At 45.9% G+C, this 26,247-nt stretch overlaps 1 protein-coding gene across 3 annotated transcripts; it reads left to right on the top strand.

Moving 5' to 3' along the window:
- Positions 1–1,151: 1,151 nt before the first annotated feature.
- On the top strand, positions 1,152–24,310 carry hs6st1a (heparan sulfate 6-O-sulfotransferase 1a). Of its 3 annotated transcripts, none has more exons than XM_034289781.1 (4): positions 1,152–1,175; positions 21,428–21,650; positions 21,755–22,003; positions 22,375–24,310. In XM_034289781.1, the coding sequence occupies exons 2-4, from the start codon at positions 21,528–21,530 to the stop codon at positions 22,726–22,728; spliced, it is 726 nt and encodes a 241-aa protein (XP_034145672.1). In that variant the 5' UTR covers positions 1,152–1,175; positions 21,428–21,527; the 3' UTR covers positions 22,729–24,310. The 3 variants fall into 3 exon arrangements, with proteins under 3 accessions (XP_034145672.1, XP_010884891.2, XP_034145673.1); XM_010886589.3 differs by lacking the exon at positions 1,152–1,175 and adding an exon at positions 3,785–4,607; XM_034289782.1 differs by lacking the exon at positions 1,152–1,175 and adding an exon at positions 21,093–21,141.
- Positions 24,311–26,247: the final 1,937 nt, after the last annotated feature.

The following is a 26,247-nucleotide window of genomic DNA, read 5'->3' as shown; positions in this document are numbered from 1 at the left end:
AGCCATGTAAACTCAAACAAACCTTTCATACTCAGTCTAAAATCCATCAATTTGGACACAATGTTAATTATTTGCCAACTGGCAAAAAGCCAATACATTAGTTTTTTTTGGCAACCAGCCCACTGATGATTTCAGTGAAGGTCTTCTTTTGCCTTAGTAAAATATCCAGGTAGTGATGAGGTGGCATTTTCATGCTCTGTGCTTTCACGATGTGACTTTGAAGTCCGGGCGCATAAGAGACCAAATCTGAATGCAGATAAGAATCAGACAAACATTCTGTCTATATGTTAGGGAACAAAGGACTATATAAACATTGCAGAATTAATTTTCTGTAACAGCAAATCCAATGTGACAGAGATATAACATTGTTTGATCCTGCAATATTTGTTGTTCAATTGGCAATACTCCTTCGACGTTCTCCTGCATCGGGGAATTTGACTAACGCAAAAGTGACATTGTTGATGACAAAGTCTTTTTTTTGCAAAAGATCAAATTGTGTTTACAGGTTACAGTTTGGATGAGATGCATCAGAGGAGCTCTCCAAAAGAGTGAAGCAGCATTCCATAGAGCATGACCTGACTTGTGAATCCGACTTAGCGGCCATCTCTGTTGCTTAGCATTTACCTATCATCTCATTAGTCACTAGATGTCTGAGCTGAACAGGAGGGAGAACAGGAGGGAGAACAGTCCGCGACACCAGCAACGAACCATTACACAAAACGCACCGCAGTACCCAAAGCCCATAAGAAGATATATCAAGCCTGAAGCCCTCTAAGTAGACAGTCAAATCGCCGCCCAGTCAATCGTGTAACCTTTTTTTAAATGCTTTTGTGGTTTAAAAATGTGCACGTTGTTCTGCTCCGTGCACTGAAAAGCGAAGTAAAGAGCAAGCTGTCATTAGTGTCTCATGCAGGGAAGGGCTTGGAGAGGGCTTTGTCACCTCACGACCATGTTCAAGGCACGATTGCCCAACGTCTTCAGTGACAAAGAGAGCAGACGTCAGATGGATCACGTCTGAACAGCTTAGGGCATTGGTTCAGACTTGTACCGCTGGTATTCGAGCTTCAGAGAGCGCGCAGCCCTGGAACTGAAGGCCGGTCTGAAACCCAGGGTCGTCAACAATGGGGAGATACTGAGACACCGAGCGTTGCGAAAGAGGAGGTGCTTCCTACACAGTATGTAGTATGTGTCTGTGTTTGTTTTTGTGTCTGTGTTTGTGTCTGTGTGTGTGTCTGTGTTTGTGTCTGTGTCAGTGTTTCTGTCTGTGTATGTGTCAGTGTTTGAGTCTGTGTTTCTGTCTGTGTATGAAGGGGGAGAGGGATGGATGAGTGGATGAAGGTGGAGAGGGATGAATGGGTGGATGAAGGTGGAGAGGGATGAATGGGAGGATGAAGGTGGAGAGGGGTGGTTTAAGGAGATGATGGTGGTAGAAGGTGCATCAACCCGTCCCCCAGGAGAGGGACAGAAGGTCACATAAAGGAGAGACCAATAAAGAGAGAGGTGGGGAGAGGTGCATAGGTTTGGGGGTACACAGAGGTACACAGATTCAACAAAGAACTCAGATCCGAGTGTCCATTAGATCGAGGTTGGGATTACATGGATGGAATGGTTGTGCGAGTACCATTTGCTTCCCTGAGTGTTTGTTCCCGTCTCCCTTTCTTTCTTTTTCCCACTCCACCTCTCTCTCTCCCTTCCTTGCATCTCTCCCTTCCTGCCCCAGCAGATTTCAGATGTTACTCCACTCAAACAAAGAGCTCTGGTCATACGATTCCCCGGCCCTCACAGAGGCCAGGTTTCCCATGGCTTGTGTTAAAGAAGGGAAGAGATGTATTGAGGTTTAATGGTTACCAAGGGTCACTCCCATCAAAAAAGAAGGAAAAGATCTGCTTAACTGGTAGTCCCCACAAATAAAACAAAAAAAGGCCCAAACATATTTCCCCTGAAAATCAGGTGACGATAACCATGTAATTGATTTTGCGCGGGCCTATTTACACGCGCTCTGGCACAGAAGACAATGAAGTGGTCGTGATTATTACGAGACTTTTGTGACAGTATTACCCAGCCAGGGGGGAAACACAGTCCAGTATCCATAACCCTGCTCATCATGGCAGTCCTGTCTTGCTGTGGGTAAGTAAGATGGAATACTGTAACAGCACTGTATGTCACATTTAGGGGGGTACATTTAAATGTGCACTTTGAATTATTCAAAACCCCCACATTGTCTGCATGCCCTTGTGCAGAAATTGGTAACTCTGCCTCTAGTCGTAGCGTGCCGTAATGTTGTTAGGAGAAATTATTAAGAGATTAGTCAGAAAGAAAATGTAAAACCAGACGTACAATTTAACAAATTAATTAACGTTAGGTTAAGGTCCGACAACCACCCAGGCAAAACAAACACTAGGAAATATTGTAGAGTGAAATCTATTTTTGTACAGCCATACAACTCCACCGCGAAGACTCCATCTGCATTTTATCTCCATCCCGCTTCAAGGCAACTTGTTTTTGAAAGCTGGGCCTAAAGAAAACTACCGTGTCAGCTCACCCGTAGCACAAACACCCTTTACCTTCATATCTAACGGCAGAAACATTTACTCTTCCCAGTGTAACATCTGATCAGTCAAAACATGTTGAAATAAAATCGCCTCAGGAAGTGTATTGATGCGTCTGAGAATTGCTCAGTCTGGATAGAGAAGAACAGCACTGCTCAGTGCTTCACTCTGGTGGTAAAGACTTGAACAGTTGATTAAGCTTAATATAGAGATGGAAAGAGGTCTTACCTGTGAAGCTTTGCTATTATAATGCCAATTCCGTTGTTGGCAACGCCAATGAGACTCTCTCAATAATGAAGTGGGCTAGGCACATTCAGGATTAATTGGCTAATTTACCTGGCTGAAATAGTTGATCACATGACTAACCCAGCATCAGGTAAGATCAGAAATTCCAGGACCATGTCATCAGGGAAGATCAGCCGATGAAATTGGGAGTCCCACGCAGTTGACCACATTTAAATTGCGGATGACAGATGCCGATGCCCATGCAAGAACAGGTTTCATTAAAGTGAAGACCTCTAATAATTTCTATGACGCATACCAAACATTACAGCAATCTGTAGGTGTTGGTTCTCTGCTTTCCATGGCAATTCGTTAGTGTTTGTGTTAGTAGTAGGCCGTCAATCTTTGTTTCTAATAATGGCCATCGAGGACACAACTACAAACACCCGCACACTTCTTACTGTGTAAAATACAATATAACTAAAGACGATTAATATTGACAACAAGCAGACTAATGCTTGGTTAGGGTTCGGTCTGAAAACAATGGGTCTGGTTTTATTTAACGTTTTACAAATAATTTGTCTGGTGTTCACTCTCTAACATTTCATTTCATCATGTTGTTTTACTTTTATTTTCTGCCTGATGTGGACAACCGAATAGACAAACCAAACACTGCTGAGTGGTTTAAGGCTATTTTGACATTTAAACATCATGGCGGGTAAGGTATTAATTGCAATCTGATCTTTCACTGGGTATGATCTCAAACATCACATTGTAACACGGTAATTACATCATTAGCACCGAAGGCTCGTTACCCACTTGGTTTTCCATTGGTATTAAATAAAGCAGCACCCTATTATATAGCTAGTCTAGGTTAATGCGCTACTTGTAGAACAAGAGCAGGCTACTTGTAGAATTCAATGCGGATCTGTCTGTTTTGTGTGAGCGTAAAACGGAGAGAGAGAGAGAGAGCAAGAGAGAGAGGGTGGGCTATTTCGCTGAGGATCCTGGGTATATAGCTCCATGGCAATGCAGCTAAGAGGACACGCTACGACACTGGGACGCGAGCGAACGAACCACACTCACTCTCGTGGATACAATAAAGCCCTGGATCGTACGTTTATCTGTTACTCTTTAGTTTAAATAGGCTTAGGTTAGTTACAATGTATTCACACCATCGCCTCTGTAACCTACCGCATTGATGTGACCGCGTTCTGTTGGGCTTGCTTGGGGAGCGAGTACGACAAGGGGAATGAATCGTAGCAATAGTGTTCTGGTCCCTTCGGGTCGGTTAACCGGGAAATGGTAACGTTTGCACCGCATTGGAAGGACCATGGTTGAGGCGAGCAGCAAATTTCTCCTGATTGTAGTCGGCTCCGTCTGCTTTATGTTGATCTTATATCAATACGTCGCTCCTGGGGTTATCAATTTCGGTTCACCGCACGGGTATTTCACCGAGGAGGACGATGGAGGGGACATTTTCCCTTCCCCAGATCCGCACTACGTCAAGAAGTACTACTTTCCAGTCCGGGATTTGGAACGAACAGTGGAATTTGAAATCAAAGGAGAAGACGTTATAGTTTTCTTACACATCCAGAAGACAGGAGGGACCACATTCGGTAGACACCTGGTTCAGAATGTGAGATTGGAGGTTCCGTGTGACTGTAGACCGGGTCAAAAGAAGTGTACCTGTTATCGACCCAACCGGAAAGAGACCTGGCTATTCTCCCGGTTCTCCACCGGTTGGAGTTGTGGCTTGCACGCGGACTGGACCGAGCTAACAAATTGTGTTCCTGGAGTTCTAGATAAAAAGGAGACCAAGATGAAAAACGAAAGGTAAGGTGGAACTGGCAAGTTGTTGTGTCTGGCGTGATAGTGTTGGACTGGAACGAAGTCCTGCCCAACCTGTGGGTCGCCAACAATTGACATTTGTTGAATATTTGAGACAATTGTCAGATGGTTTGAATATGTCTTTAGTGGGCAAGCCGGTTACCCATTCACAGGCATTAACTGCTTCATCATCTTTTCGGGATAGTCGCGTAAATAAGCTACTTGGGCGGGGGACTTGGTGAAGAGCACCGACATATTTCGTCTGAACAATAACACCTCTGGCGGTATTGTTTTGGAAACCTAACGAGCCTTCTTATCCGCGAGAATTACGTTAAGATGGAAAATGTTACATTTAAACGCATATTTCCATACAGTGAGTGGGCGACATCCTTTACTTTCAATGTTGGTGTGCGTGTTTACGGAAAGGCGATCACCTGTGCCACTGGTTTTCTCAGAATAGCCTACCAGTCAGTAAAAGCTACGTAACTAGATGAGGTAGTTCCTCGACCGGGAGGTACACATCCTTATAGATCTGTGGTAAACTCTGATGTATTGGGGGTTGATGAGTTATGAAAAGATGCGTTCACGGGGCCAGAATGACTATTGACATATAACATAGACCATCGAGATCGCAGCTCTCGTCTACGAGAATCGTTGAGTTACATAGCGAAAGTATCGCTGACACATTGCGTCGATGTTCATGTGCTGAAGTGTTTCAAGATGGATCAAGATCTACCATTTCAATACTCGTTCGACAGCCTTATTCTCTTGTAGTTAATTCAAGTTGACAATTACCCTGTATATATATTGGTTTGGATATGGTAAAAACCAGAACTGATCAAAGCTAATTATTGTTAGTGTCACTAAATGTTGTGTAGTAAGCTAATTTAAAATATTCTCTATTTTGCAGATATGAAAGATGCGTTCTTTATATTTCCATAACCGTACTGCAAGTAATGATTTTAACTCTTTACCAAACTTTATTCCCAAGTAGGCTGCATTCTATCATGAGTAGGCGATAAAGGCATTATCACCTGTGAATAGGCTAATTGTTGTGGTAAAGTATTTATCACCTGTGAATGGGCTAATTGTTGTGGTAAAGTATTTATCACCTGGGAATGGGGTCATTTAAGACCACCGATTTGAAACAATGTATAATCAAGTTGAACTGTTATGCAAAACGCTGAAAACATTCGATCAGAGTAGTCGTAAATTCGGGCCTTAATTGGGTGATTCTGCAGACTTGGAAGGCCTCTTTGTGGAAATGCATATTTTAGCAAGCTGAAATACAGTGCTTGCTTCGCAGCCATACCCACTGATAGTCATCGCGGCGCTGCAAAGCACAGGCAATATTTTCCGCAAATCTGTCACTTTTACCTCATAGATAAGATATAACTACTCCCCGTCCAAACCTCAGTGTGTGTGTGTGTGTTTGAGTAAGAGCAACTCAGCAGGGGGCTGGCTCCTCTGTAATCCTGTTGATTACTTCTGCTGGTTACACACGCGGCTGGCCGTCCTGGCGTCAGTCTCTGTGATAGTCAGAGTTGACGGTTCCACCCACTACTCCGGCGGCTGGAGGAGGATGTTGATCTGGTGCCGTCAGTTTGCACAGCTCACCAAGAGGGCGAGCGTGCGTGTGTTCGTTTCACTTCAGCCCCCTCTCTCTCCCTGTATTCTGCCATCGAGCAGCAGGCGTGCTTTCCTCCCGTTGACTTAATAGCTGTGGGTTCTCTGTGTCTTTCCCCTCCTGCGTCTCCGTGTCAGAGCGTGACTGCTGCATTAGCGGAAATGTCTTTTTTCATGGAAGATTTGCTGCAATTTCCAAAATGAGTGTTTTGCCTAATGGACAACTGTCTCAATCCCAAGGCATGGTTTATAAAGGAGGAGTAGACGAAGAGAAGGGTAGCGAGAGCAAGAAAGGGGTGGCAGTGTAAATTGGGGTATGGCATATGAAGAATGAGTGGGGGATAACAGGACACAGAGGATGGGAGAGTGGGGAGGCTTTTTGAGTGAAAGGCGGGTGGATTATGTGAGTGGAGGAATTGAGAGGGGAGATTGTTTTAAGTCATTAGGAGGGAGAGCATTCAAGAAGATGAGTGTCCAGCTGCCTGTATCGTCTCTGTGTCAGTTTCCCAATAAAAGTCTCTGTGTGTGTGAGTTTGACCAGGCATGTTTTCATGTGTTAATCCAATCAGATTATATGAGGTTAATCTCAGGCTGCTCAATGTTCCAAAGCTGGTTACTCTTTCAACTCCACAATCCTAACACCACATTCCCGCACAGGGGATCTCTCCGTTTCTCCTCAGCTAGTCTCTCTGCATCTAAAAGGCATTTGACAAGTTAATTAGATGTTCGCAAACAGGCGACAGAGGCGCTCACGGTTCCTGTTTGGAAACATCTTTTAAATGCTCTGAGACGACACGGCAGAGAATGTGTTTGTGCCGCTTGGTTTTAGACAGAGACAGGCGGAGAGAGATGCGTTGTGTTTTGTAACAGTGTTGGCGGAATCTCATAGACATTAAGAGGTCTCATTGGCAGTGCCAAAATAACATCCGATTCATTCATTGGCTGGGCCCTCCTGATGGTTCATTTTGAGTTTTCAGAGGGATCGCCCAACGCCCCGCCATGTCATAATTTGCAGAGGCCTTCAATGGTAACTTCCATAGACGTTACAAGGCAACCACATTCACATGATGTCACTTCTCAGATGGAAGATTTCACGCATTGTCCTACCTTCTCTTTGGGTGACTGTCGTTTTTCTTAAGTCCTCTAACCTTCCTATGTGTGACTGTCGTTCCTCTAACCCTCTCTATGGGTGACTGTCATTCCTCATAAGTCCTCTAACCATCTCTATGGGTGACTGTCGTTCCTTTTAAGCCCTCTAACCCTCTCTATGGGTGACTGTCGTTTTTTTAAAGTCCTCTAACCCTCTCTATGGGTGACTGTCGATCCTTATAAGCCCTCTAACCCTCTCTATGGGTGACTCTCATTCCTTTTAAGTCCTCTAACCCTCTCTATGGGTGACTGTCGTTCTTTTTAAGTCCTCTAACCCTCTCTATGGGTGACTGTCGTTCCTCTTAAGTCCTCTAACCCTCTCTATGGGTGACTGTCGTTCCCTTTAAGTCCTCTAACCCTCTCTATGGGTGACTGGCACTCCCGGGTGCCGAAGTCAGTAAGTGCTTGAGTGCTGCGTTGTGTCGCGCCAACAGGTTTTCTCTGGTGTTCTCGCACAACTAGTTGCTGATAGTGTCGACGGGACACTTGGTACTGCAGGGGGTGTCAACTGAGGTGTCTGAGGGACATGGCACAATCCGTTTTGGTCAACATGGTTCTGTCTGAAGACCCCTGTGTGTCCTGCACTGCGTGAGGCAGTCGTGCCCATTCTCCCCCGGGTGATTTATCTGCCCACAGGACAATTAGCCGCGCGGAGACGGATTAACAATTAGCCCATATTTCTATGGCTGTGGAACTGCGCTGCGTTAAACTACGCCGGCAGTGAGAACAGGATTACAGCTTATTAATTAGCCTAGCCTATCGTTTAGCATGGCGGTAGCCTGCCAATGAGTGATTAGCGGGGGACAGCGTTTCTATAGTGAGTGGGTGTGTCAGTGTCGGTTAGGGGATGCTTGTGAACAGATCCGATGGGCTGACAGCCGTGCTAATTGAATTGTGGGAAAATTCAAATTCCAGACTGAGGGGGAGGAGTTAAACTGACACAAAGACAGACCTGCTGAACTCCTCAAAAAGGATTACTGAACACAATGAGGTCTCTCCCATCTCCCTTTCTCTCTCCAGTTTCTCTTGCGCCCTCCCGTCTCTCTCCCTGTCGGTCTCTCCTCTGACCGGGGTTTGAGATCTGACCGGGGTTTGAGACAAATGCATGTACGCACTCTGACAAAATGTCACACTGAACAGCTGGAAACCCACTCAAACCAAATCCTACCAATATGCCAGTGAGCATGTTTCACATAGATCTCAGAGAACTGGAGATTTGCATCATGGGTAGAAGCTAGGACACTGAATATGTGTACATGCGTTTGTGTGTTGTACTGCCCCCCCCCCCCCCCCACACACACACACACACCAGTCTCTCTCGCTCTCCACTGTGTCTTCATGCTTGACTACTAGTCTGACTCTTGACTTCAAAGACCAACTCCATTCAACAGTCACTCACACCCTGTCTCTCTCTCTCGTTCTCTCTCTCTCTTACACACACACACATACACAAAAACCCCATTCACCAGTCACTCATCACTGACACTGTCTATTCAGCTCAGGCTATAGAGAGAAGGGGCCGGAGAAAGAGGGAGTGTATGAAAAGAGAGAGAGGGAGAAGATGATGAATAGAGCGAAGCACAAGAGATCTGCTTCTTGACCGCAGGGGTTCTCGGTAACAAAGCAGGGCTGATAAACACACAAACTCAATGTTCTCTGAACCCAGCCCATACATGCATACGTATGTACATAAACACACATGCTCCTGATGATTGGACGCATGGTTTTAGTGTTTTGCTACCACATACAAACTCATTTTGCCCCCTGCATGTGTGTTTGTCCTTTTCTGTCTCTTTCCTGAAACGACACAAAAAGCATATAATCCCTTGACCCACCTGGTGTGTGTGTGTGTGTGTGTGAGTGTGTGTCTGGACTCCTGCTGAGTAGCAATACCCAGTGACCTGAAAAACAACAGCTTCCCAGCCATCACAGAGTGAAGATTTATCTGGAGAAGGAGGGAGGGGGAGGAGGGAATGGGGGCATTGAAAGGGAAGGAGAGAATGGGGCCAGGGAGACAGACAGAGTGATAGAAATGAACCGAAAGCCAGAAAGGGGGAAAAGACAGAGGGAGATGCTCCAATTGAATCCTTCTCGCCTGGCTAACACCTGAATGTTTTAAGAATCTGAGATGCGCGTACATAACTTACTGGATCATAAAAGACGTCTACAGACCAATTGCGCGCGCGCACACACACACCCACAGATTTGTGCAGAGAATGAAAAACATACTAGATGAGCAAGTGCCAGGATGCTTCTTAGTGTGTGTGGGGGTCCGTTTTACTCCCAGCTACTCTACGTTGTGGACTGTTGAAAGTCATGAAAACTTGCGTAATCTTTCCAACACCAGCCAGCTGTCTGCTTTCCCCTAAGCCAGCTCATGTTGAGCCGCCCAGTCAAACCTCATATGAAGCACATCTGAATCGGGATGCGGTTAACCGGTGTAGCATACACAAACGTTCATATGTTCCACCGAAAGCTAGCTAACAAGCTGAGTTAGTAACTAGCTAGCTAACAAGCTGAGTTAGTAACTAGCTAGCTAACAAGCTGAGTTGGTAACTAGCTAGCTAACAAGCTGAGTTGGTAACTAGCTAGCTAACAAGCTGAGTTGGTAACTAGCTAGCTAACAAGCTGAGTTGGTAACTAGCTAGCTAACAAGCCGAGTTGGTAACTAGCTAGCTAACAAGCCGAGTTGGTAACTAGCTAGCTAACAAGCCGAGTTAGTAACTAGCTAGCTAACAAGCCGAGTTGGTAACTAGCTAGCTAACAAGCTGAGTTAGTAACTAGCTAGCTAACAAGCTGAGTTGGTAACTAACTAGCTAACAAGCTGAGTTGGTAACTAGCTAGCTAACAAGCTGAGTTGGTAACTAGCTAGCTAACAAGCTGAGTTGGTAACTAGCTAGCTAACAAGCTGAGTTGGTAACTAGCTAGCTAACAAGCTGAGTTGGTAACTAGCTAGCTAACAAGCTGAGTTGGTAACTAGCTATCTAACTTAAATTATTTTTTATTGATTTCCTACGAAGCACCTGCCTCCTACCGCGACTGCCGTCAGCTGTTGCTTAGCACCGCTGATAAGGAGCAATTGCAAGAAGGCATGCAGATGTACAGGCAGATTTATGATAAACTGATTAGCTTTGTGGATTAAAGTATATCCGTGTCTTATTATACATGTTGCCGGAAGCTTTACTTCTGAACATAGACATTTTGGTGGGTAATGTCATAATCTTTCTCAAGCTTACCTTAAAAATACGAGTCTTGATAATGCTAAACTTGCAAATAGAAAGTCCTGTTGAGCTCATTGAAACTGTAGTCTGAATAGACTTGTATTGATAACTCTTGTTAATCTCAGTGAAACTCCTATAGTTTGAATAGACTTGTATTGACAACTCTTGTTAATCTCGATGAAACTCCTGTAGTGTGAATAGAACCTTTGTCTCCTTTGGTCGTGCTTGTTGGTCCAATTCATACTGCAATAGTTTAATTTCGATACCCATGACTTGTAGCGCGATTTGCATTGGTTAATTCATAATTTTAAAATAATATAAACAAATAAAACCATAATTAGTCAGGGGTAATGTAGTTACACATTACCCACAGATACCTCACACGGTTCACAGCAAGGTGTCAATCTGTAATGTTGACACGTGAATGGTGATGCGAGAGGTCAAAGGATGCTTCCTGTTGACAAGATTAGCTAGCAGTCTATCTTCAGAGGTGCTTGGAAAGGAATGTATTCATCTACTCTGCCAACTGAACCTGTCCCACAACATCTGAATATCAGTCTGGCTGCCTGTTGGTATGTTTTCTCAGTAATAGCTAATTCTGATTGGCTGTGCACATTGGAGCTGCTTGCAATCGTTAACAGGCGAGCTAGCCAACAAGGCCTGTTGCCTGGTGCAGCAGATTATATCACAGCGCCGCACTTGCATGTTTTCCGCCTGTCACAAGGCTTTGTTTGTGCGATAGTTCCTGTTGCATTTACATATTCTATAAATGCTATTTCTATTGAATTGTCTTCCAGAAAACAGTCGTCCGTGTGATTAAGCAGGTTCAGTTCAGGTCAGTCAACGATGTTTGCCGAGAGCTTCTGAACTCTGCCATGCTCACTGCCTGTTGTCTATGTTTTGGGTCGCGTGTTACAAGTGATCATGTTAATACTTGACTAGGGCATGTAAAACTGTCACTTAGGGTGTTTATGTACAGACTATGAGTGTGTCTTATGACCAGGGTTAATAGTATCGTGAGTCCTTAGTAGTGTCGGGATGTTAATTTATGCCCATTCCCAGTGTGGACTAGCCTTGACATGCCTTGACACAGATGACAAGGATTAGAATGCAACCATTGTTCCCGTCAGACTCATCCACATCCCCTGAAAACGCACTGACAACGGCCACCATGGGATCTGTCCATATGACATTATTCGTTTGGGTCTACCAGGCAAAACTGATCGTAGATCAGGACTCCTACCCAGAACTCTATGGAAAGAGTGATGGGGGTTGATGTTGAAAAAAGGGGTGGGGCTCAAGAGGTTGAGGAATGGGTGGGCTCAAGAGTTTGAGTTGAAGAAATGGGTGGGGCTCGAGAGGTTGAGGTTGAAGAAAGGGGGGGGCTCGAGAGGTTGAGGTTGTAGAAGGGGGGGCTCGAGAGGTTGAGGTTGTAGAAGGGGGGGCGCTCGAGAGGTTGAGGTTGTAGAAGGGGGGGGCTTGAGAGGTTGAGGTTGAAGAAAGAGGGGGGTTCAAGAGGTTGAGGTTGTAGAAAGGGGGGGCTCGAGAGGTTGAGGTTGAAGAAAGAGGGTGGTTCAAGAGGTTGAGGTTGAAGAAAGGGGTGAGTAAGGGGAAAGAAAGAGGGACGGAGAAAGTCACTGGGAAAAGGAATGTTTCGTCAACTCCCCTAGAGTGGAATGTTAATCACTACAATGAGGGGTGTGTGCGTGCGTGCGTGTGAGCGGGAGAAAGTGCGTGCGTGTGTGTGTGTGAGTGAATGCATGTGTGTGTGCGCGTGTGTTTACAGGGTGAAAAGGTGAAACTGACTGATGATCACAGCAAGACTATGAAAATAAACACATTTAAGAGTTCAAAATATACTCACACAGTTTGGATATTCCATCCAAAACAAACACCTTCCACAAAGAACTGTTTTTGTTTTAAAAAAATATTTCACAGTGACATGAATGGTTAAATGATTTCCTGAAATATTCAGTAATGTTTTCTCAGAAACACAATTAGAGCAACTTAGCGTTGATTTCTGGCAAGCAATTGGCAGTGCAAAAAATAACATAAGGAAATTCGGTGTAGCATATAGCACCCCTAGAACCACGCCTTGAAGTATATAATACAGGTCAGGTCAGGATGAAGTCCACTTGTCTGTTGGTGTTCTCAGTTAAGCCGGCCATACATTACACAACTATAAACAGCTTATCGTCGTGGGGGGAGATCTCAGACTGAATTGTCTTCATAGTCTCATCATCTCTGAGTCCTCCGTCATCTCTGAAACCTGTTTGCTCACATTGTGATCTCTCTAGACCCTCACCTGTCTTGTTCACGGTCTGCTGTGGCCGGCCGACCACTTTGTGGCTGTAGCCGTGCAACAGTGGACAGACTTATGGTCTCACTGTAAAATTATTGTCAGCAAAAAATGTCCGTTCTCCCCAACGAAAGTGAGACTAAAAACTGTGGCTAAATACATTTCTCTTTCGGTTGATGAAAAATATTTGGACAGATGTCAGTGATGGACTAAGGAAAATAATGCCTGTAAGATTTTTCTTCTGTACCATCTGCCTTCATGCCCATTCCGTTTTAGCATGTCCTTGCCATGCGTTGAATTACATGTTGTCCTGGGGCCTACTCCCTGCTTGCTGACCCCTCCCCTCCCTGCAGACAGACACAAGAAATTTACAAATAATTAAGTGCGAAAGTAAAACTACACTTCGGCTTCAACTTCAACACCTGTCACCTTCGAGGGCTTGCAAGACACAAACAATCGATATGGACCCACTTAAATGTGGAACTTTGTAGAATCCTGCCTCTAATTTACATGGTTTTACAATGTAGAATATGAAACAAAACACAACTTGTCTCCTCTTCCCCTTTGCTTACCGCCTACATGTTCAGCACCCAAAAGCTTCATCCACATATAGTCATTTGGTTTGCGTCCTGACGCTAGAGCAATTAGCCCCTTTCTCAGACGAGTCCTAATTCGCCATCATCAAATTCACGTTCACATCAGGGCGGTGCCAAACTGACTCGCTGTTGGACATGGTTACCTTGTCTTGTCGTGCTCCAGCGACCCCTTGTGGTTGGTTGGGCACCTTCAAACTCAGTCGTGGTTGTTAGCCAGGAAGTGCCTTCACCTCCAATGAGTGTGCACCAGTAAGACCATCCTGGTTGGCCAAGATGTGTCATGGGAACCACAAAAGCCTGGCAAGACGTGTCAGAGGAGACAACACAATGTTTTGAGGCAAGGGCCTCATCGCAAATTATTATTTCTATTTCTATCCTTCCTCTTGATAAATGGTCTGTTAGGATTGCTGGATCAGCAGGGTCGTACAGATGGTGCAGTTGGTTTCATGACTTGTCCTTAAGGTCATATGCGAAGCAAGCGTTTTGAAAATGCGAGTCCTTCACAGGCCTGGTGTGGGTCATTTACAGCCCTCCTCCATTTTAGGTTGTGCTTAGTGTTTGTCTGAGTGCTATATTTTGCCAGCACTGTCTGTTAATCAAACATGGAATGTTATTTTAACCTTGGCATCTGGAGCCTGGACAGACACTCGGCTGTAGAATATGTTGGCCTGCATGTCTTTGTCCTGCTGAGGGTGAGTTGTTTTAACCTCTGTTCCTGGTCACTGACTGAAGGGTTCCTCTTTTTCGGTGTGCACTTCCCTCTTCCGGGAACGCAGACCTCAGTAGGAATGTGTTCCCGAGGTGTGTGAGTAGTCCTCTAGTAAGCTGTTCAAACAAAGTATGTGCTCCTGTGTAGCGTGACCACAGCTCCAATTTGGGATCGTTGTAGTGGTAGTAGTTATAGTAATAGTGGTAGTAGTAGTACTACTGGTAGTAGTAGTAGTAATACTAGTGGTAATAGTAGTAGTGGTAGTTGTGGTCATAGTAGTAGTAGTGGTAGTAGTATTAGTGGTAGTTTGGGTCATAGTAGTAGTAGTGGTAGTAGTATTAGTGGTAGTTTGGGTCATAGTAGTAGTAGTGGTAGTAGTATTAGTGGTAGTTTGGGTCATAGTAGTAGTATTAATAGTAGATAGTGGTGGTAGTAGTGGTGGTGGTAGTAGTGGTAGTAGTAGTGTTAGCAGTAGCACTTGGCATATTTGAGTTCTTACTGTGGGTGGCGTTTTAATCCTACCCCCATGTTGCCCAGTAATCCGTCCCCTGTGTGTTCGTTGTAAGGCAGGGTCACCAGCCCTCTGAGAACCCAACAGGGAACGGGCAGGCAGATGTTGGCCAATTCAAAGGTTTCATTCACATTCAAGTCGATAATCAGACTGTCCACGACATACAGTTTCGTAATGCCCCCCCCCCCCAACCATGGCACTGCAAGCACCAGACTGCACCAACTGAGCTACGCAGTGCCGCTTATCGCACTTCGTTTTATTGAGACACAATCAAGGTCTAGACAGTTTTATAACACACTGCGTTGAGAAACTCAAGTTGAGCTGTGTCAGAGAAATGAGCTGTCTAATTGTCTCGCTTGCCAGACTCATGGCGCTCCAGAGACTAGTTGTCTGCACTCAGTGACAATGAGTGTGAAATCTATTACCATTTAATCCATACCCAACAAGACCGTCTCCTTCCCTTTTCTCCTCCTTATCAAAGATTAATCAGTAACCTGCGCCAACCACTCCAAAGGGCAGAAGTGATAAATGTTACACACATACTCAGAGAGAGAGAGGCGGAGAGAGAGAGAGAGAGAGTGGGGAAGAGAGAGAGAGAGGCAAGAGAGAGAGTGGGGAAGAGAGAGAAAGCGGGGGAAGGGGGGCGGGGCTTGATGGAAATGAGATTCTACCGGTTGGTCTCTGAAGTAAAAGTATTAGTCTTTGCTAATGTTTACCACATTGACACATTATATTGGAAGACTAGCTGAGCCTGACCCAAGTAGGTTCACAGCTTCTCAAACACACATTTTTAAATCCCAATTTATATTCAGCAGCAGTATGTGCATCAACCCTCAGGATAACCGTAACATCCTCCCCATACCACTACAGGGCCAATGACCCTGATACTGAGCAGTTTCACCTAGTACACACACACACACACACACCCACACACACACACACACACACACACACACACACACACACACACACACACACACACACACACACACACACACACACACACACACACACACACACACACACACACACGTCTTATCTGGGATTTGTTTGAGATTCTGTGGATTCTCTCTGATTCTGCCCTCATTAGTGGAATTCTGTTCCCTGGGGCTGGTGTGATCTGGACAGCTTCACACATGCAGGCACGCACACACACACACACACACACACTCATCAGGGTTGAGAGCTTTAACGGGACGTTCTGGGGAGTTCCTTCTGTTAGCCTGTCTGCATCTCTTTCTTCCTTTCTGCGTTGTTGGCATCAGCTTAAAATGCACATATTGCCCCTTACAGCGTACTTAGACATTAGTAATAATATTCAAGACGGCCAACAGGAAAATCGCTAGAACGCTATGTTAAGACGGGCAGGTTTGTAAGTCTGTCAGACATTATCCCGTGTTTTTCTAGCAGGCATTATTGTTCGGCCGACCTGCAGCTCTCTGCTTCCTAGGGAAACCTGTGACCTGTTCTCACCTCCTGAGTAACGTTTTCAGATTTGGGAGAATTGCGCAAACTGTTTTGTCAGGAAATGCAGCTGTCGGGACGCAGGGTTTTCCTCAGCTCACTAGGGAGCCAGGTTTTGTCATCACCGTGTCAACCCAAGTCAACGGCGAGGCTGTCCTCAGCGAGAGTGTACCTCCTCAAGGTTTTTCTATGGTTTTGATCCGTAACCATGGTCAAATGGTTTTTGCCGTGGTGTTCTGTTGATTTAGGGCTGTGTAGCACTGGCCGTGTTTGTGTTTCCAAATAGGTCATGTCATTTTGACTATGTTGTCATTTGTGTCAGTGGAACAGTTTTCTAAAGCCTGCCTCAGAACCAGCTGGGTGAAGGGACTCCTCGTTCGCTCAGCTCTTTATGTTTTTTTTTTACCAATTCAAAACATTTCTGTAATTCCCTGTCTCCGCATTTCGGGCTCTGCGTGCGCTCGTGCATGTATGTGTCGATTGGCCATGGCGATCAGACAGAATCACGGAGCGTTGCCAAGACGACAGCTGGGCTGGCTCGGAATTCCGACGCATCTGATCTGGGATCGGCATGGCAGGGGAGCGTCTGTCTACGATACGTACACACACACACACACACACACACACACACACACACACACACACATAAAAACCCAAAGTGGAGGCATCAGGAGAGCGGGGGGGACGGGGACAGGGGGGGGGGGCAGGTTGTCAGAGGTTGGTGTGGGTGTCAGGGAAAGGGGGGACAAGAGAGACAGAATGGAGATATGAGGGGGAAGGAGAAAGAAAAGAGAGATGTTTGGGTGGGTGTCAGGGGTTACAGAGAAAGAGGGGACAGGAGAGACAGAATGGAGAGATGAGGGGGAAGGAGAAAGAACAGAGAGATGCAAGCTGTAGGCTGGGCAGAGAGAATCAAACTGTCATATCAATGAACAGTCAGCCTCATTCTCACTTCTCTTCCCTCCCTTTTTCTCATTTCTCTTCTCTGTCACAGCATCAGAGAGAATGGAGAGGGGGGGGGAGGGAGGGATGGAGGGAGGGATGGAGGGAGGGAGGGGGAGAGCGAGGAAATGAAAGAGTGAGGTGGAAGAGGGAGAGAGGGACGAAGACGTCATTAGTTCAGCTAAGAGCAACTGAAATTACATTCTATCTCCACATAAGAGATTAAACACCAACAGAAAGCCTGGAAGCGCCGTCTTCATCTGCACTTTTGAGAGACGCCCTGACAATGAATGCAGTCCGTCTTTTATGTGATGGAGGACCATTCTTTGAACTTATGGAATGTGGCTTTAATGACCAGATGCAGACATTTCTTTTTGTTCTCTCTCTTCATCTGTCTCTCTCCATTCATTCTCCTGCTCTGTCTCTCTCCATTCCTTCTCCTGCTCTGTCTCTGAGCTGCAGACATAAGCGTGTCGATCTCACTGGCCTGAATCTCGGAGTTTTCAGCCAATGTCAGTGCGTGAGTGAGCGTAAGATCGTGTCTCTGTGAGCAATGCTTGCATGAATTTGGGACAAATCTTACTTCTCAGTTCAGTCATTCTGTGTGTGTGTGTGTGTGTGTTTTGGTGAAACAGATCGAATTAGTACCAGTCTTGACAAGGATTGTAAAACATGAAAAAAACTGCCCTTATTAGAATATTTTGCCAGTCTAGTCCGGGACAAAACACAGGTTCAGGGTCAGATTTACGAATAGAGTTAGTGCTTGGATAGAGGTTATTCTATCATTTTGGGCAGGGCTGCCCAACCCTGTTCCTGGAGATCTACTGTGCTGTCTATTTGTGCCTAACCAGAGTTAGCTTTTCATCCATCTCATCATATGAATCAGGTGTGCTAAATCAGAGTTGGAGAGAACCTACAGGACAGTAGATCACCAGGAGCAGGGTTGGGCAGCCATGATTACGAGTTAGGTTTAGGCATTAGGGCTTGGTTAAGTTCAGGCATAAATGTCATTTGGCTTAATTGTTAGATGTAGGGCAAACATAACAGTTAGGGTTAGGGTTAGAAGTAGGGTAAACCAACAGTTGTTTTCGGGTAGGGTTAAGCTTTGGGCTGGGTTAAGTTTAGGCACATATGTTAGGTTATTGAGGTTACGGTTTGGGTTTGGTTCAGGTTAGGATAAGGTTTAGGGTTAGGATTAGTCAAAGTAGGATTCGTTTAAGGACAATCAACTTTGGTGTCCCTGTTTAGATAGATAAGTAAACGCGCGCGCGCGTGTGTGTGTGCGTGCGCGCGCACGTGTTCCTACATATGCATGTCTGTCTGAAGCTCAAAGCTCAAGTTACACACTCAGACAAAGGGCCTCTTTCATCCTGCTTTTCATGTGGGCAACACACACACACACAAAACACACACACACACACACTGCTAAATTATTGCCCCGGTTGAACAATATTTCGTTATCCTCCCTTTCCTCTCCTTGTCTATCTTTCCCTTTTTTCCTAGAGATCTGTTGTTACCTCCCTCCTCCACACACACACACGCACACACACACACACACACACACACTCCCTCTGCTAAAGGTTAAAATGTTCCTTGTTCAACTATCATTACAGGGGTTTTTAGTCCCCAAAAGGAAAATGAAAGCTGTACCCTGAAACCCTCACACACTCCCGTAGGCGTCGATCATTAGCCTCTTGGCCTTGTAACAGGTGGCGCGTGTTTGGCAGAGACCCCCGACGCACCCTCGTGTTACTTATCCCCCCCCCCCAACCCCGTTCACGCCCTCCCTGTCCCCAGGGAAAAGAACCCGGTGCTGGCTAATCCAGCCCCAGGCTTCTCTTCAGGCCCAGACAGCACTAGGCCAGCCGGCTGGTTCCTCCTTGTGGGTGTGTTTCTTCTGGAGGCAGATATGCATGGTGTCCAAATGGTATTTATGCCTATAGGGCCCTGTTGCCCCCATCCCCACACCCCCCCCCACCCCCACTCTCCGTTTTATTTCTCTTCCTACTTGTTCAGAGCTTCTCAAGGTTACTTACAGAATAGGCATGTGTGTGTGGGTGTATGTGTGTGTGTGTGTTCGTGTGTGTGTGGCGGAGCAGACTGGCCGTCTTATTGGATTGATTTAGGGGATCATCCCCTGGCTAAGCAAATACTTAGCCCCTTATACAACTGTATTTAAACACACACACACACACACACAAACACACGTTCTTTGATGCAGAAATGCTAGGCGGTAGTTCTGGAGATGTGACTCTACAAAGAGGAGGACGGGAGTGTTTAAATGTTAAATACCTTATCACTACAATTTCACACTCTGGTCTCTAGCCACAATATGACACGCACTAATCCTGGCCTGAGGTGTGTGTGTGTGTGAATAAATGCCATCTGTTACCCTGGTAACCTGATTAATCAGTTGATCCTTGATTACCCCAACCAGCCTTAAAGTCAACCTCCTCTTCATCCCTCTGTGCCAACTCGGCATGTGGGTTTGCTTGGAAAATACCTCCGTCAACTTGTTTCATGCTGCTTGCCCACCCCAGGTACTGAGATCAAGGTAATCAGTGTATGTATGTACACACACACACACACGGCTGATATCATCTGAATTTAAGGCTACATTCCTTTGGCTCTGCCTCCTACAGTCTGAGAGGTCCAAGGGGTGGGGAGAGGAGGCCTAACTACACACACACACACACACACACACACACAGTGAAATTCATATTCACATTTGGAATGAATGTTGGCAGCTCCTTCTGTAAATACGAGTTTGGATTGACTTATCTCTGCCGCCAAAGAAAAGCAGCTTAATACATCCACAGACAGACAGCGTGTGCACTGCATGCTGGGATGTTTCTCGCTCCCTGATTGGAGAGGAAATGTGTCTTCTCACAGTAGGTGAGGGAGGAAGCTGGGTACATGTTTTCTCTGCATATTTCCTTTTTTCAGTGCCATATGTTGATGTTAGACCAAGATGAGACAAACAGAACCAAAGTGGAGAGAGAGAGAGAGAGAGAGAGAGAGAGAGGTGGAGGAGGGAGTGGGAGGGAGGGAGGATGGAGGAGGGAGAGATAGGGAGGATGGAGGAGGGAGAGAGAAGACTGAGTTTTGTGCTCTGGATCAGGAAGCAGGGATTTCCTCAGGAGATGGGAGCCTAGCGTTTCCTCCCGATTCTGTGGAGAAGTGTACCAGTAGAACACAGGACAAAGCCCTGGAGTCCAATATCTGATTGGTCCCCAGCAGTGAAAGCAGATTTCCAATCCTTGATCCGGATACTTCTTCACTGATATTATTGTGGCATGGAGACGACAACATTGCCTATTTCTCCGTCCATTTCTGTCTTTGTCGTCGTGTTATTTATTTAGCTGGGGGTATGGTTGAGGCCGCTGACAGATTTTCTCATTACAAGCAAAGCCATAACTTTGATAAATCACTCTAGCTCCTGGCCTCCGCTGCTCTCGCTGGATTACAAAACTAATTGAACATTCTTCTCCTTCGCCCACTCACTCGCTCATTCTCTCGCTTCATACTTCTCGCTCGCTCTGTCGTCTCTTCCTCCCTGTTACACTCTCTCACGCCTCTGTCTTCTCTGAATGGCTCCGGTCTCATACCGGCCGGTTATCGAGTGCTGCGCTGCGGAAGGAGACGTGTTTATAACAGGCTTCTGATCAGGGGGACTGGCAGTGGTTTAGGCTGTGTTGTACTGTCTGTTCAGGCATCAGACTAGGCCTGACCCTCTGGGGTGAATATTGTTTTTTTACATTTCATATCCCGAGTCTTGCTGAGAGACCCTGCGATGCTGGAGCGTCTGTCATTCCATACATTCCTGTCTGGAACTCAGAGATCTGTGTAAACATTCATGACCTGATGCAACCAGGAGGACAGGAGTCTGTGTGAGCGCCACTATGCACATCTGGCCACGGATGTACACAAACACTAACGAGGAAACGCAGGCCGGCTCGTTGGGGGTTTGTTTTCCACCAGAAAATCAACCCTGCTGCGGAGAGATTATTCATGTCACATTCGGTGATTGCGTGTGTGTGTGTTTGTACTTAGAAGGATGTGTTTTTGGGTGTGTGTGTCAGGATGTTTTTACTGTAATGTGCCAGGACCCTAGTCTCTCTCTCTCTCTCTCTTTCTCTCAATGTCTCTCTTTCCCTTGTTCCAATTAGTTTTATTTTCCAGGGGACTGAACAAACCGTAATAACAAATGTTTGCAAACACTGCCACCCTTTGGCCAGTCAAGGAACTACACAATAAAATGTCACCCTACCAGAACATCCATTTAATCTCTCTCTCTGTCTGTCTTCAGGAAATTCTACTACATAACCCTCCTGAGAGACCCAGTGTCTCGGTACCTCAGCGAGTGGAGACACGTCCAGAGGGGCGCCACGTGGAAGACCTCGTTGCACATGTGTGACGGGCGCACTCCCACTCCAGAGGAGCTGCCTGCCTGCTACGAGGGTTCTGATTGGTCAGGCTGCACCCTACAGCAGTTCATGGACTGTCCTTATAACCTGGCCAATAACAGACAGGTGACACACAGACACACACACTGGTATATATAGAATGCAACATTATATAATTATCTTTATACCAAACGGTGGTGAATTGTAGTAACCCCACCCCTTTCTTGTAGGTACGTATGCTAGCAGACCTGAGCTTGGTTGGATGTTACAACATGTCAACTGTCCCAGAGCAGAGGCGCTCTCAGCTCTTATTGGACTCGGCTAAGAAGAACCTGAGGGACATGGCCTTCTTCGGCTTGACAGAGTACCAGAGGAAAACACAGTTCCTGTTTGAACGCACCTTCAGATTGAGGTTCATTCGGCCTTTCATGCAGTACAACAGCACCAGAGCAGCCGGAGTGGATTTGGACAACTCTACGGTTTGTGTGTGTGTGTGTGTGTGTGTGTTATTTCACTGAATTGCCACATGGTAATACGTTATTGTCAAGTAGAAATGACACATAATCATGACAAATACATCAAAAAAATGTTGTTTTAAATATTTTATGGAAAATAATTGTCACACCGGAGGACAAATTAAAGGCTCACATTTATGAGATCTGTTCAGAATCCGACCACTCGATTTTATATCTGGTCTTTGAATGAATTATAATTAAAAAGTGACAGTTAAACTTCAACATCTACAGTTAAACTGTTGGTCCAAGTTAGACAGACAGTAGCCATCCACAGACTGGGTTAGGGTTAGACATCCACTGTGCTATCTGACGAGACTGTGTGCTCCCTACTGAAGGTACAGCGCATCGAGGAGCTGAACGAGCTGGACATGGAACTCTACGATTACGCCCGAGACCTGTTCCAGCAGAGATACCAGTACACCAGGCAGCAGGAGCGACGCCTGCAAAGACTCAGGAGCCACAACCAGAACCACAACGGTCAAGGGTCAAGGGTCAGGGGCCAAGGTCTAGGAGTGGGCCTGTGGCCTTCCCGACCGAAACAAGGCCCTGACCTGGGAGAGGGGGAGGGAGACGGAGAGGGGGAGGGAGAGGGGGAGAGCGATGGCCCGGAGGAGGAGGTTAGAACTGAAGAAGCGGGAGGGAGACTACAGACGGAGGACTATATAAACCAGATAATTAACCGCTGGTAACACTCACTGTCAGAGACACAGGCGGGAGGCGTTCAGGGGTGGACGTGGAAATGGTAGCTATAGAGACGGTAGAGGAGTTAAATGGATTGAATGTGGCTGACAACAGACTTCCTTCCTTCTCTCTGCTCTCTGGCACCTCTTCGATGCCTTTGTCTCTCTGGTACTCACAGGCAGGGCATCGTCAACGATGTGTCCCGGGGGGAACCGTTAGAAAACCCCTTAAAGGATTTCTGCACTTCCTGGATGTCTAGCTCCAATCAGCAAGCAGGAATTTAAACCCCTGGACAAGTCAAGGTGTTCATGGACCAAGGTGAACCATCAAAAGGAGAATATGACGTTTACCGGAGAGACAGTACGTGAAGCAAGAGCCGGGTCGCTTCGCTTGAAAATTAGCCACCATTTCAAACATGACCATGCTTCTTTCTGAAATGAATGGTAATTCACATGTTAAAAACTATGCTTTTTGTTTTACTGCTTTTCTAAAAGCGGACTTGTAATGACACTGAGACCAATGTTGCAGCCTACAGTAACTTTTTCGAAGGAAATGTCACTGATGGGTGGAGGTAGAACAGCCATTATTTAAACATAGGGACATTAAATATCCATGGGATATAATAAGTATTCACCCACCTTAGATTTCTTTACATCTGGTTTGCGTTAAAGTGGGATTGAAACTGGTTTAACTGTATTCATGTGATTGAGCTATGCAAAATGTTCCCTAATGTAAAACTGAGCAGAAATGCACAGTTCTCATGTTCATGAACACAGGAGTGTAGTTGGATGTAAGTACTCATTCGTTAAGGGATGCCTAATTAGTACACTGGTAAAAGTGGCACAGGAGTGTAGTTGGATGTAAGTACTCATTCGTTAAGGGATGCCTAATTAGTACACTGGTAAAAGTGGCACAGGAGTGACATTGGCTGCATTTGCACGTCTGCCCAATTCTGATTCTGCTTCCTTATCTAACTGGTAAACCTGGAATTTATTTTGATGTGAAACGATCAAATGTGGTTGGATGAAAGACCAATTAATGGAAACCGATATAATTTATTGGGCTTCCGTTCTAAGTTCAGCCATAGTCACACTGTGAAACAAACGGTTTGGACATATTTGTAAATGACTACACCTTACTCTTTCCAGCGTACATTAATCATCTGTAAGGTCCCTCAGTGAAGTATTTAATTTTAATCCCACATTCAACTACAAAGATGAGGGAGCTTTTGGAAAGCCTCAAAGAAAGGCAATGGTAGAAGGAACGATATCAACGACAAATCAGACGTTACGTTTGGTTTTTCATTCTGATCTTATTACTCCAAGTTCACATTGCTGAGCATGTTAATAAGACTGTCGTCTAGGAAATCAAATGTACTCATTTCAACTCTGCTTCGCAACGCACCAGAAACGAGGTGGGTGAATAAACCTGCAGTCTGTATGCATCAGTAACTAGTGCACTGCCCACAACGCCCTATTCCCTATATAGTCCACTATATCCAGTCAGAGCCCTATGAGGAAAAGGGTGTGAATTGGGATGTGGCCACGAATGTAACGAATGTCAGCGCTGATCGGGAGGAGGGTAAAATAACCCAAACCTACTGTTGAAGGGGGAGTGCCCCTCTGAACAGGAATTTGGACCAAATCAGACCCGATGCCTCACGCCACGTTTCCTTTTGTGACTACTTTTACACGCGTGTCTGTGCGCTCCCACACGTGTTGTCTGTGTAAATAGTACGTATGGATTTTGTAAATAGCATGTGATTGTATAGATGTGCGAGTACGAGAGCGAGCGAGGGAGGGAATGTGGCGCCGCTGTGATCGCTATGCGACCCATCTCGTGCCAGAGTCCTAGACGGCACACACCTTTGTATTGCCCTGAGGTGTTTTCGGACGTTCTTTTGTGGACCTTCAACCTGTCAAACCGAAGATCCGGAGCGTCCTAATGCTTCTGCGGTTCCCGTTCATTCGAGCGCTCCACTTCACAAAATACAGAGATAGGCCAAGGTCCAGTTAGTTTCTGCAATATGCTCACTCATGAGTGCATCCCGGAGAATTAAACCCGATTGAGTACAAGTAGTGTCCATAACAGTAGTTAATGCTGAATGGTCCTGCATGGATGTTAAAACATTAGCAATGAATATTCACACTCCTGTCTTACAGTAGGCCCATGTTATACCATGCAATTATATTCAGTTCTGTCATGTAGCCTAGAGTAATCAAAATGTCACTTTGCCGACATTTGATCTAGCCCGTATCGAACTTTTTTCAACTCCCCGGGGTAGCCTGCTGTCTGCGAGTTGGGAATGAACGGGACGTGATACAAACATGCACTGATATTTCCAGAAACTCCGGATCCCGAACGATAGTCAGTGTTGTTGGTTCTGCAGCCACAACCTGTCATGTGATCCCTAACGTGGAGGGAGCGACGTACACAGAAGGTAGAAGTTGCCCTCCCCCTGAGACGCCACTGGTATCGGGCCCTGTTGTGGTGGTTTGGAGCCAACTCTAGCTAGACTGGTATGTCTGTAGTCCATAGGTGTCACCGCTATGGCCACTGTAGCACAACTACACCGCCGCTTGATACAACCTCTGGAGTCCCTCAAAGTCAAACTGCTTCTTTACAATGTTGTTATGTCTTAAACTAGTGACTTAATATTTATGTTGAGTGAAAGTGTCTCAAGACAAACGGTCTGTTTTGCAGATTGTATCCCATTCCCTCTATGAGCATCATTCAGGTTATATTTCTTATTGCAAAATGGATCATCAACCACCAATTAAAATATGTTTTTGTAAACAACTTGTTTGGTGTTATTTTACAACTTGGTGCACACATTCGGCATATTGTTCCCTCCTATCTCCCCTCTCTCTATCTTCTTTTCCATCTTTATCTGCTCCTTCATCTCCTTCACTCTCTTCCATCTATCTCTCTCCCCTCCTGTCCTTTCCATCTATCTCTCTCCCCTCCTGTCCTTTCCATCTATCTCTCTCCCCTCCTGTCCTTTCCATCTATCTCTCTCCCCTCCTGTCCTTTCCATCTATCTCTCTCCCCTCCTGTTCTTTCCTCTGTCTCTCATACACATACAGTAAAACTGCAGGAACTTGACCTCATAAAGCAGCCTGTTCCCTCCTATTGACAGCCTTGTCCTGTCAGCATTGATCTACTGTCTAATTCAATCTACACACACACACACACAGAAACACACACCTACATCGAAGGCCAGTTGGGACCCGGGGATGGAAAAACAGCCTGTGGCTTGAGGGAGGGTGACGGGTGTAAATTACGCCTCAAGCCCTTGGTGGATTGAGGAGAGGAGGGGCGTGGGGGAGGCAGGGGGGGCCAGGTGTTTACAGCTGGAGGGAGTGTAGAGGAACACACAGGTGATGCCAAAAGCCTGGACTGGAGAGGCAGTGACATTGACGGATTTGATGAGAGTGGGCAGATAGGCCTGGGTACAGATAGGGCTGGGTACAGATAGGACTGGGTACAGATAGGACTGGGTACAGATAGGGCTGGGGACAGATAGG

Source organism: Esox lucius, chromosome 22 (genome assembly GCF_011004845.1).
Source record: "Esox lucius isolate fEsoLuc1 chromosome 22, fEsoLuc1.pri, whole genome shotgun sequence".
Classification (NCBI taxonomy): Eukaryota; Metazoa; Chordata; class Actinopteri; order Esociformes; family Esocidae; genus Esox; species Esox lucius.
Note: the sequence above shows the minus strand (reverse complement) of the source record. Positions and strands in the feature narration are given on the sequence as shown.